The 13565-nt window shown below is 42.2% G+C and overlaps 1 protein-coding gene across 1 annotated transcript in view; it reads left to right on the plus strand.

Annotated features, from left to right (window-relative positions):
* The window catches only part of btbd17a (BTB (POZ) domain containing 17a), a 31780-nt gene extending 18215 nt beyond the window's left edge, over positions 1–13565 (plus strand). Inside the window, exons 4-6 of the mRNA XM_029699035.1 lie at positions 9156–9314; positions 9656–9815; positions 11971–13565. Coding sequence (XP_029554895.1) covers positions 9156–9314; positions 9656–9815; positions 11971–12726 — 1075 coding nt within the window. The 3' untranslated portion in view covers positions 12727–13565. The remainder of the gene's footprint in view (positions 1–9155; positions 9315–9655; positions 9816–11970) is intronic.

Here is a 13565-nt window from a genome sequence, read left to right on the forward strand (position 1 = left end):
TTCCTGTAGGATTGAGGTCAGGGCTTTATGATGGCCACTCCAATACCTTGACTTTATTGTCCTTAAGCAATTTTGCCACCTTTGGGAGTATGCTTGGGGTCATTGGCAATTTGGAAGACCCATTTGCGACCAAGCTTTAACTTCCTGACTGATGTCTTGAGATGTTGCTTCAATATATCCACATAATTGTCCTTAGTTTCCCTCCTAATGATGCCATCTATTTTGTGAAGTGCACCAGTCCCTCCTGCAGCAAAGCATCCCCACACCATGATTCTGCCTGCCCCGTGCTTCATGGTTTGGATGGTGTTCTTCGGCTTGCAGGCCTCCCATTTTTCCTCTAAACATAACGATGGTCATTATGGCCAAACAGTTCTATTTTTGTTTCATGAGACTAGAGGACATTTCTCCAAAAAGTATGATCTTTGTCCCCATGTGCAGTTGCAAACCGTAGTCTGACTTTTTTTTCGGCGGTTTGGAGCAGTGGCTTCTTCCTTGCTGAGTGGCCTTTCAGGTTATGTCAATATAGGACTCGTTTTACTGTGGATATAGATACTTTTGTACCTGTTTCCTCCAGCATCTTCACAAGGTTCTTTGCTGTTGTTCTGGGATTGATTTGCACTTTTCGCACCAAAGTATGTTCATCTCTAGGAGACAGAACGCGTCTCCTTCCTGAGTGGTATGATGGCTGCGTGGTTCCATGGTGTTTATACTTGCTACTATTGTTTGTACAGATGAACGTGGTACCTTCAGGCATTTGGAAATTGCTCCCAAGGATGAACCAGACTTGTGGAGGTCTACAATTGTTTTTCTGAGGTCTTGGCTGATTTCTTTTGATTTTCCCATGATGTCAAGCAAAGAGGCACTGAGTTTGAAGGTAGGCCTTGAAATACATCCACAGGTACACCTCCAATTGACTCAAATGATGTCAATAAGCCTATCAGAAGCTTCTAAAGCCATGACATCATTTTCTGGATTTTTCCAAGCTGTTTAAAGACACAGTCAACTTAGTGTATGCAAACTTCTGACCCACTGGAATTGTGATACAGTAAACTATAAGTAAAATAATCTTTCTGTAAACAATTGTTGGAAAAATTACTTGTGTCATGCACAAAGTAGATGTCCTAACCGACTTGCCAAAACTATAGTTTGCTAACAAGACATTTGTGGAGTGGTTGAAAAACAAGTTTTAATGACTCCAACCTAAGTGTATGTAAACTTCCGACTTCAACTGTATAAAATATATTTTGTTTTGTTTTACCCTTTTTTGGTCACTACATGATTCCGTATGTGTTATTTCATAGTTGTGATGTCTACATTATTATTCAACAATGTGCAACATTTTAAAAATAAAGAAAACCCCATTCATGAGTAGGTGTTTCCAAACTTTTGACAGGTAATGTATATTTTTTTTAGCTAAACAGGTGGGGCTCAAAACCTTCCTTGAATGACGGGTCGCCACTGCTGCCAGGCCATTGCAGGATATCTTGGTTGAGTCATTTTCCCCGTCTTTGGAAAGACTACAGCCTGACAGGAGCCAAACTTCCTTGTTCCCCACCCTCGAAGGCAGTCTTTTCAAAATTGGGGCGGTACTATTTTACAGGTGCGATGTTACTGTACACTGACTATCCTCAAAGATTCTTAAATAATTATTATGAATCTGATGATTCCTCCTTCCAAGAAGAGCTGGACGCCGAAATGTTAAATGTTCTTTTAAATAGGAACATACAGCCCTATTTATTTCAAATCAAATCAAAGTTTATTGGTCACGTGTGCCGAATACAACAGGTGTAGACGTTACAGTGAAATGCTTAATTACAAGCCCTAACCAACTGTGCAATTTTTAAGCAAAAAATATGTATTAGCCTTATTCTAAAATGAATTAAATTAGACATTTTACTCATCAATCTACACACTCTACGCCATAATGACAAATCGAAAACAGGTTTCTAGAAATGTTTGCAAATTTATAAGTAATAAAAACTAAAATACCTTGTTAACATAAGTATTCAGACCCTTTGCTATGAGACTCAAAATTGAGCTCAGGTGCTTCCTGTTTCCATTGATCATCCTTGAAAAGTTTCTACAACTTGATTTGAGTCCACCTTAAAACATTTCTGCAGCATTGAAGGTCCCCAAGAACATAGTGGCCTCCATAATTCTTAAATGGAAGACGTTTGGGACCACCAAGACTCTTACTAGATCTGGCTGCCTGGCCAAACTTAGAAATCGGGGGAGAAGAGCCTTGGTCAGGGAGGTGACCAAGAACCCAATGGTCACTCTGAAAGAGCTCCAGAGTTCCTCTGTGGGGATGGGAGAACCTTCCAGAAGGACAACCTTCTCTGCAGCAATCAATCAATCAGGCCTTTATGGTGGAGTGGCCAGACGGAAGCCACTCTTTAGTAAAAGGCACATGACAGCCCAATTGGAGTTTGCCAAAAGCCACCCAAAGTACTCTCAGACCATGAGAAACAAGATTCTCTGGTCTGATGAAACTAAAATTGAACCCTTTGGCCTGAATGCCAACCGTCATGTCTGGAGGAAACCTGGACCATCCCTATGACGAAGCATGGTGGTGACAGCATCATGCTGTGGGGATGTTTTTCAGAGGCAGGGACTGGGAGACTAGTCAGGATCGAGGGAAAGATGAACGAAGCAAAGTACAGAAAGATCATTGGTGAAAACCTGCTCCAGAGTGCACAGGACCTTAGAAGGGGGGAATGGTTCGTCTTCCAACAGGACAATGACCCTAAACACACAGCTAAGACAACGCAGGAGTGGCTTTGGAACAAGTCTCTGAATGTCTTTGAGTGAACTCGACCGAACATCTCTAGAGAGACCTGAAAATAGCTGTGCAGCAACGCTCCCCATCCATCCTGACAGAGCTTGAGAGGATCTGCAAAGAAGAATGGAGAAACTCCCCAAATACAGGTATGCCAAGCTTGTAGCATTATAACCAAGGAGACTTGAGGCTATAATCGCTGCGAAAGGTGCTTCAACAAAGTACTGAGTAAAGGGTCTGAATACTTATGTAAATGTAATATTTCTGTTTTTTATTTTTAAAATATTTTCCCAAATTTCTAAAAAACGGTTTTTGCTTTGTCATAATGGGGTATTGTGTGTAGATTGATGAGAGGGGGGGAAATGATTTAATACATTTTAGAATAAGACTAACCTAACAAAATGGGGATAAAAGTCACGGGATTTGAATACTTTCCAAATGCACTGTACATATTGTATGTACAACAGCTAGCAATATCTATCCCACAACGCAGTTGTGAGCATACTACGCATTTTCCACCACAGCTGTTGCTAGAGAATTTAATGTTAATTTCTCTACCATAAGCTGCCTCCAACCACACCAGCCCAGGACCTCCACATCCAACTTCTTCACCTAAGGGATCATCTGAGAACAGCCACCCAGACAGCTGATGAAACTGTGGGTTTGCACAATGATGAATTTCTGCACAAACTGTCAGAGACCGTCTCAGGGAAGCTCAACTGTGTGCTCATCATCCTCACAAGGGTCTTGACCTGACTGCAGTGTTGTGTCATAACCGACTTCAGTGGGCAAATGCTCACCTTCGATTGCCACTGGCACGCTGGAGAAATGTGCTCATCACGGATGAATCCCGGTTTGAACTGTACCAGGCAGATGGCAGACAGCGTGTACGGCATCATGGGGGCAAGAGGTTTGCTGATGTCAACGTTGTAAACAGTGCCCAATGGAGGCAGAGGGGTTATGGTATTGGCAGGCATAAGCTATGGACAATTAACACAAATGCATTTTATCGATTGCAATTTGAATGCACAGAGATACCGTGAGGAGAACCTGAGGCCCATTGTCGTGCCATTCATCCACCGCCATCACCTCATGTTTCAGCATGATAATGCATGGCCCCATGTCCCAAGGATCTGTACACAATTCCTTGAAGCTGAAAATGTCCCAGTTCTTCCATGGCCTGCATACTCAACAGACATGTCACTCATTGATCATGTTTAGGATGCTGTGGATCGACAGTGTGTTCCAGTGTCTGCCAATATCCAACAACTTCGCACCGACATTGAAGAGGACTGGGACATGCCACAGGCCACAATCAACAGCCTGATCAACTCTATGCAAAGGAGATGTGTTGCGCTGCATGAGGCAAATGGTGATCACACCAGATACTGACTGGTTTTCTGATCCACACCCCTGCCTCTTTTTACAGTATCTGTGACCAACAAATGCATATCTGTATTCCCAGTCATGTGAAATCCATAGATTCTGAATTCTGATTCGTATTTCAATTGACTGAAATCTTAGAAATTGTTGCATGTTGCATATATATTTTGTTCAGTGTATATTATACTATAACGTCAGTCTAACTGAATATGGATGTTATGTTGGTTGAATGTTCCAGGCAGGTTCCAGAATGTTCTTCAACTGGTGAACCTCTTCTTGTGTTGGGTAATTGCAGCTGGTTTAGCCGGCTTTGACAGTGTGGCGATGTTGGCAGGGATGTTGAGTTTCGGGGGCTGTGACTGGCTCCTTGTAGACAACCGTCTGGTCCTCTCTGCACTCCACAGCCAGGTGGACAAACCTGTTGTACACTTTCTTCACCACCATCTGCTTCAACCGCTTGCAAAATATTTATTTCTACTGCAAGTCTCCTGGAAAGTCATGAAGACTGATCATGAGGATACAATAAACCATGTTAGTCTGTAAACAAAAAAGGGACAGTAGACTGGTATGTGTTTTGTTACACTCCGAGTCAATGATGGGGCATTGAGATGGGCTGTTAGCAAAGATGTGAAAAGTTTGACGGGGGCTTGACTTGTAGACAGTCTAGTTGTGTATTATTGTATATGAGCACATACAGTTGTGCTGTTGAGTAGACAAGCACTGCCAACAATATAGTGAATAGGCTAGAAGAGTATACTAACAACCCCTCTCCCCCATGCCAACAAACTGACTGCAAGGGTGTGACAAGGTTGAGAAATACTTGTCTGGTAGACAGTTTAGTGTATTGGTGATTTTCTTCTTCTTCATGTCAATAGATCATGCATATTAACCTTCACACACAATACCCACCACCCAACAGACACCATTCAGTCGCCCACACCATCCCCTCCTTACAAATACTTCATTTTCTCAAACTTAGACTTCGCCTGAACAATCAACTAAGCCTCCATAATACAGAGAAAACTACAGTAGAAGTTGTAGCCTACTTGTAAACACAGCAACTATGACAACAACACACGGACCATGTTTATGTCCAGCTCCAGTATATTTATTTGCTCATCATGGAGTCATGGAAAGATTTAGTAGATTTTAGTAAGATTTTATAAGGTGACACACTAGTTCCTGGTGCTGAGCTTGATGTTGAGGCCGCTGCAGATATTGATGGGATCGGGCTCTAAATATAACATAAATACTCACATTACCCTCTACAGTAGTTATTTAACAAGCTAGCGCTTAGCTAACGTAACCTAACGAAGCTAATGTTTGCTTGCAAAGTTACAAATCACATCGCCATAGCAGCTTGCTAATTACATTGATATGCTTCGGAATGTCTAGCCAGCGTATTATGAAAGCTAGCTAGCTAGATTTTAGTTTAGATAAATAAACAAATGTAGTTCGCTAGCTATGACGTGACCATGAGTTGAGACTTCAGTTCGTTTTTAAAATCCTCCGGCTGAAAGTGCTGGCTTCAAACACAGACATTTAGATATTTCTCACATACACCTTCTACATCCTGAAATCGCTATGAATTCTGGATATTGTGGTTTGCTTACAACTGGAAAATGTAGCTGGCCTGTTTCTACTGGTGGGATGCAGAGACGCTCGCATGTGCGTGTAGTGAGGAAATGTTACATTTTTATGACACATATTATATATTAATAACATATTAATGGACATATATAGTGTAATAGAGCAGTGGTGAAATGTCCCTTTAAAGTGTCACTCCAGTCTCCTTTTCACCACATGTAACAACTGATTTACTTAACAAAAAGGCACATCTCAATAGGTGGTCCAGGTAAGTCATGACATAGCACAAGTGGGGGGGTGAGCCTTTCCTCTTTTGTTCTATGCTCCTCTATTGTTACTCAAGCAAGTGTGAGGCCAATGACATCACCACTTCCAATCAGATCAACTCCTTGAATGCCCTACTCCTTGAAGTTTGCAGTTGTGTCTAAAAAACACTTTTTTGCTCAAAACGCTTTTCAAAAGAAACAGTTTTAAAAAATCACTGGAGGATGTCTTTAAGAGTTTCTGTTCCCAGCCTTCCGAGTGTCGCAGCGGTCTAAGGCATTGCATCGCAGTGCTTGAGGGGTCACTACAGACCCGGGTTTGATCCCAGGCTGTGTCACAGCTGGCCGTGACCGGGAGACCCATGAGGCAGCGCACAATTGGTGCGGCTGGCTTCCGGGTTAAGCGAGCAGTGTGTCAAGGCAGGGTTGTGTTTCGGAAGTCTCATGGCTCTCGACCTTCACCTCTCCTGAGTCCCATAGGGGAGTTGTAGCGATGGGACAAGACCGTAACTACCGATTGGATATCACGAAAAAGGGGGTAGAAGTACAAAAAATATATATAATAATAATAACAAATAAAACAAATAATAATTTATAACAATAAAAAATTGTTCCTGAATACCTCACAACAAAATTCTGATCCCATTACCCCTGAGAGAATTCACAGCTATTTGTATCACGGCTGTGTACACCCCCCCCCCCCGCCACAAGCAGGTGCCTAGCCCATCCCGACACCACGCTGGCACTCCAAGAATTACACAGTCTTTTGAAATAATTGGAAACAGAATATCCCGAGGCCACATTCATTGTAGCGGGGGACTGTAACAAAGAAAATGTAAGGAAAATTATTCTCTTGCCTCTTATTCCCCACTCTGGATAGCCAGGGGTACACTCCAAAACTCAGACATCATTTACAAAAGATGCATTTGTGTTCAGTGAGTCTGCAAGATCAGAGGCAGAAGGGATGACCATGTGTTGTCTTGATAAGTGCGTGAATTGGACCATTTTCCTGTCCTACTAATGATTCAAAATGTAACGAGTACTTTGTGTGTCAGGTAAAATGTGTGTAGTAAAAAGTGCATTATTTTCTTTAGGAATAGTAAAGTACAATACCCCAAAAAACTACATAAGTAGTACTTTAAAGTATTTTTACTTAAGTGCTTCACACCACTGCATAAGACAGACGGTTACTTAAGGCAAAAACGAAAAAAGGGTGGTTGGTCGGGTTGGACTTATAACGTGAACGTCTAGCAACCCACAGGTTGCATTTTTTTATTTCGTCATGGACAACTTTAGCATTTTAGCTAATTAGCAACTACTTACAACTTTTTAGCTACTTTGCACTACTTAACATTTTAGCTATCCCTTCCCTTGTAACCCAACTGCTAACCCTAACCTTAATCCCTAGCCTAGCTAAAGTTAGCCACCTAGCTAATGTTAGCCACAACAAATTGTAATTTGTAACATATTGTACGAATTGCAATTCTCCACATATCATACGAATTATAATTTGAAACATATCATACGAAATGAATGATTGACATCCACAAATTAATACATACCATACAAAATTAAATATATTATACTAAATGGAGGGATTATATGTACAATGTTACGTCTACCCCTGAGTTCAGGTTGTTCAGTAAAACTAGATGATCAAAGACTGTGTATGTTACCTGTGTGTATGTTAGAGGTACTGTTTCAGTTGTTAGTTCAGTTCAGTTCAGATATAGACTGCATCAAGTTCAAACGTAAACAGTATTTATCACTAACCAAGTTACCTAGTTTCTGAGAGACTGACCTCTTTGCCTTCATCTGACCCCCTGCTCTTCTTTCTCTCTATACTTCTCTATTATTATGGAAGGATCTTCCTGTGTATCCCTATCGCTGTTTTCCTCTCCTTAGTTTTAGCATAATATACTGAACAAAAATGTCAACTGGAAGAACTTGTCCCGATTGGTATTTTTAAATCACTGATGAATGATTTTGAGACTGATTCCCTAACCTGTCAATGTTTTTAATTTGCTGTTTTTGATTTTGTTATATTCTTGTGAATTCTATGGTTTTTACTAGATTACGTGTAGTTTTTCATGTTGTTTGTCTGTAATTTTTGTAATGACTTGGTGCTGCCTATCTTGGCCAGGATGCTCTTGAAAAAGAGATTTTAAATCTCAATGAGCCCTTCCTGGTTAAATAAAAATATTAAAAAACGCAACATGTAACAATTTCAACAGATTTACTGAGTTACACTTCATATATAAAGGCATCAGTCAATTGAAATACATTCATTAGGCTCTAATCTGTACATTTCAAATGACTGGGCAGGGTCGCAGCCATGGATGGGCCTGGGAGGGTATAGGCCCACTCACTCAGAATTCGTTTTTCCCCACAAAAGGGCTTTATTAGAGAGAGAAATACTCCTCAGTTTCATCAGCTGTCCGGGTGGCTGGTCTCCGGATGTGGAGGTCCTGGGCTGGCGTGGTTAAACGTGATCTGCTGTTCTGAGGCCGGTTGGACATACTGCCAAATTCTCTAAAACGACGTTGCAGACGGCTTATGGTAGAGAAATTAACATTATATTATTTGGCAACAGCTCTGGTGGACATTGCTACAATCAACATGCCAATTGCACACTCCCTCAAAACTTGAGACATCTGTGACATTGTGTTGTGTGACAAAACGGCACATTTTAGAGTAGCCTGTTATTGTCCCCAGAATAAGTTGCACCTGTGTAATTTATTTTATTTATTTTATTTTATTTCACCTTTATTTAACCAGGTAGGCAAGTTGAGAACAAGTTCTCATTTACAATTGCGACCTGAAATAATGATAATAATGATAATGCTGTTTAATCAGCTTCTTGATATGCCACACCTGTCAGGTGGATGGATTATCTTGGCAAATGAGAAATGCTCACTAACAGGGATGTAAACAAATGGGTGCAGAGCATTTGAGAGAAATAAGCTTTTTGTGCATATGGAACATTTCCTGGATCTTTTATTTCAGCTCATAAAACATGAGACCAACACTTTACATATTGTGTTTACATTTTTGTTCAGTATACAGTATATTTGTTGTTCCATTGTCCTACTAAGAGTTGTTGAATATCTATTAATCTCCCCCTTCCCACTCTCTCTATCCAGGTACCTGTATTGTGGAGAGATCTCCCTGTGTCTGGAGCAGGCCACCTCTCTACACAAGCTGGCCACTAAGTACCGCGTCCAGGGCCTTCAGCAGGGGGTCACCCAGTACATGACCCAGAACCTGGCCAGCAACTCCCCTTCTGGACACGTGGTGGAATGGTACTGTACCGTTTATTTATTTAATGTTTATTTAACCAGGAAGTCACATTGAGGTCAGAAGACATCTTTCACAAGGGAGACTTGTATTTTCATTATGACATCCATACATTAGTCTTTACAATAAAGATTGCATTCATTAACAACTAGTTCAACTTGTAAAACATATACTTGACTTAAATAATTGTTATCACTATTCCAGGTACAAGTACATAAGTGCATCAGTTGGTAACATGAAAGCATGGACTGGACTAGTTGTTGACACCATTGCAGGTACTATTACATAAGTGCATCAGTTGGTATCATGGAAACATGGTCTGGACTTTTTGTTAATAACACTGCAGGTACCAGTACGCCCTGCAGACTGGAGACGTGGCCCTGCGGGACAGCTGTCTGCAGTACCTGTCCTGGAACCTGTCCTCTGTGCTGCAGAGTGGGGAGTGGACGCATGTCAGCAACGACCTGCTCATGACCCTGCTGCAGCGCTCAGACCTCATCCTGCAGGTACGCCTACTCCTGGGTAGCCTGATCCCAGATCTGTTTGAGAGTCATTCCTCACAAAACTCAGACAACAGAAAATACCATAATTTGGGCGATTTTCACGAAATGTAATCCATTGAATAGTCCTTTCTTAACGCATAATTGAGAAATAATTTATGAAAGTCGGCATATTCATGACATTTTGGCCTTTCACCGGTAGATGATACAAAGCAAAAATTACTGTCATATGAAGCTTTACTGCTTGCGCTGTTATGCGCAGGGGCCGTAATAGCAAAACGGGGTCGCATTTTCAAAACGCAAGCCAACAAAAAATATCTGCGTTTTAACCATTGAAAGTCAACAGTGTTATTTTTCTTCAATAGAGTGATCAGGGGAGTGCAACTATAGTTTTCCTTCACACAAAATACATTAGTGCAACACATTTGGCAGAAAATAGCTTCATTTTCATCAGATGACAACATAAGTGCAATGCTAAATTAGCTTAAGTAGCGGGCAGTAATGTTTTACATGTGCATATAAAGTTTATATTATAAATATCTCACGTGACTCGTAATAAGATGAAGCAATTAACCTATTAAAATGTTTATCTGACTCCATAAAAATAATGGAAATATATATGCAAGCTTTAGGCAATGAGTTGATGTAGACTAAAAATAATTGGTCTTGAGAATGGTCTACAGTACATTCGGAATGTATTCAGACGCCTTGACTTTTTCCACATTTTGTTACGTTACAGCCTTATTCTAAAATGTATTAAATTGTTGTTTTCCTCATCAATCTACACACAATGCCCAATAATGACAAGAAAAAAATGGTTTTTAGAAATGTTGGCAAATTTATAAATAAAAAACCTGAAATATCACATTTAATTAAGTATTCAGTACTTTGTTGAAGCACCTTTGGCAGTGACTACAGCCTCAAGTCTTCTTGAGTATGATGCTACAAGCTTGGCACACCTGTATTTGGGCAGTTTCTCCCATTCTTCTCTGCAGATCCTCTGAAGCACTGTCAGGTTGGATGGGGAGTGCAGCTATTTTCAAGTCTCTCCAGAGATGTTCGATTGGGTTCAAGTCCGGGCTCTGGCTGGGACACTCAAGGATATTCAGAGACTTGTCCCGAAGAAACTCCTGCGTTGTCTTGGCTGTGTGCTTAGGGTTGTTATCCTGTTGGAAGGTGAACCTTCGCCCCAGTATTAGGTCCTGAGCACTCTGGAGCAGGTTTTCACCAAGGATCTCTCTGTTCTTTGCTTCGTTCATCTTTCTCTTAATCCTGACTAGACTCCCAGTTCCTGCTGCTGAAAAACATCCCCACAGCATGATGCTGCCACCACCATGCTTCACCGTAGGGATGGTGGAAGGTTTCCTCCAGATGTGACGCTTGGCATTCAGGCCAAAGAGTTCAATCTTGGTTTCATCAGACCAGAAAATTTTGTTTCTCATGGTCTGAGAGTCTTTAGGTCCAAGCGGGCTGTCATGTGCCTTTTACTGAGGAGTGGTTTCCGTCTGGCCACTCTACCATAAAGGCCTGATTGGTGGAGTGCTGGAGAGATGGTTGTCCTTCTGGATGATTCTCCCATCTCCACAGAGGAACTCTGGAGCTCTGTCAGAGTGACCATCGGGTTCTTGGTCACCTCCCTGACCAAGGCCCTTCTCCCCTGATTGCTCAGTTTGGCCGGGCGGCCACCTCTAGGAGGAGTCTTGGTGGTTCCAAACTTCTTCCATTTAAGAATGATGGAGGCCACTGTGATCTTGGGGACCTTCAATGCTGCAGACATTTTTTGGTACCCTTCCTCAGATCTGTTCCTCGACACAATCCTGTCTCTGAGCTCTACAGACAATCCCTTCGACCTTATGGCTTGATATTTGCTCTGACATGCACTGTCAACTGTTGGACCTTATATAGAGAGGTCTGTGCCTTTCCAAATCGTGTCCAATCAATTGAATTTATCACAGGTGGACTCCAATCTATTTGTAGAAACATATCAAGGATGATCAATGGAAACAGGATGCAACTGAGCTCATATTTGAGTCTCATAGCAAAGGGTCTGAATACTTTCCGAATGCACTGTATATTGTGTCTAATGTAATACTGGCTGCAAAATGAATTTCCCCGGCCTGTGGGAACAATAATGTTTTAAAAATGTGACTTTGAATTGCAGAGTGAAATGGAGCTCTTCGCGGCACTGGAGGCCTGGATCAACCAGAACAAACCGGATGCTCTAACGGCCGAGAACGCTCTGAGAGCCGTCCGTTATGCCATGATGCCGCCTCTGGAGCTCTTCCGCCTGCAGACCCAGTCTCCTGTTTTGGCCCGCTACCAGGAGTCGGTCCGGGACCTCCTCTACCAGTCCTACCAGTTCCACTCCGCCTCCCCCCTCCACATGGCCAAGTACTTTGACGTGAACTGCAGTCTCTTCATGCCCAGGAACTACCTCTCCCCTGCCTGGGGGAGTCCTTGGGTCATCAACAACCCCATGAGGGACGACCGCAGCACCAGCTTCCAGACGCAGCTGGGCCCCAGCGGCCATGATGCCAACAAGAGGGTGACCTGGAACTCCCTGTTCTCGCCCCGTTGGTTGCCCCTCAGCATGAGGCCAATGTACTCCGAACAGGGTTCCACACAGCCGACACGCGTTGACGGAGGCCGCCTGCGCATCATTATTACTCCCGCTACATCGAGTGCAGACTTTGCCGGGGTGAGCTTCCAGAAGACGGTGGTGGTGATGGCGAGGAAGCAGGGAAAGATGGTGGTGAGACATGTTTATAATTTCCACCAGAGCACCGAGGAGACTGGAGACTTCCTGGTGGAAGCCGATCTGCACCGTAAGACGTCTGAGTACCTGGTCGATGGTTCCCTCCATCTACACATCGTGGTCAAGCCGCTCTACCAGAACCTCATCGCTACCAAGAAATGACCCTCCTTCACTCTTTCTATGCGTCCCAATTCTCTGTCCTTCTGCTCTAAGTGTGCACTTGTTCACTTCCCTTCAGGTCACTTGTTCACTTCCCTTTAGGTCACTTGTTCACTTCCCTTCATGCATGTGGAGGAGTGCATGAGTGCACACTTCGGGAGAAATTACCCTCCTCCCTCTCCGTACATGTAGTGGTATGGTGGACACCATGTAAGCCAAACACTGCCCTCTTAAAGCATCACACTCATATCGCATAATACGCAATGTCAAGGGAGAACCAACCCACCCCATCATGTCTGCAGTGTATGGGATACATGGATAGTAGACGATATTTGTTTGATAGCTTTTAGAAACATTTTGAACAGTATTTATTCAAGATCATTATGTCTTTCAAACTTTGTTTTAGCTATGTTTTAAATACTATTTATCTTGGTGCTATTATACGCCAGGCATTCACCTCAAAGGGGGCTTTGCCATTCATCACATCTGACATGGTCACCCTGTTCTATTTCTCATGTAGCATACCAAGGCCTACAAACCAAAGTACTAGAAATTGATAGTGAAATGGATTGAATCCATTTAGCCAGTTTGTATAATAAATAACACTAAGGTTATCAAAAACGTTTTTAGATTAGATGAATTGTCACTTATTTTTATTAATAATAGTTCATATTAGTTATCTTAGAAAATGTTTAAAAATCATACAAAGTTTGAGGAGCTTTTATTATTCTCAAGCTGTTCACCAAGGTTCAGAAACAGAGTGTTTCCTCTTCATTGACATTACTGTTGAAGATATATGTTGCTTGTGGTACCATCCAATAAAGCAAAGTTCTTCCAGGGCA

The sequence above is a fragment of the Salmo trutta genome, chromosome 18 (genome assembly GCF_901001165.1).
Source record: "Salmo trutta chromosome 18, fSalTru1.1, whole genome shotgun sequence".
In the NCBI taxonomy this organism is placed as follows: domain Eukaryota; kingdom Metazoa; phylum Chordata; class Actinopteri; order Salmoniformes; family Salmonidae; genus Salmo; species Salmo trutta.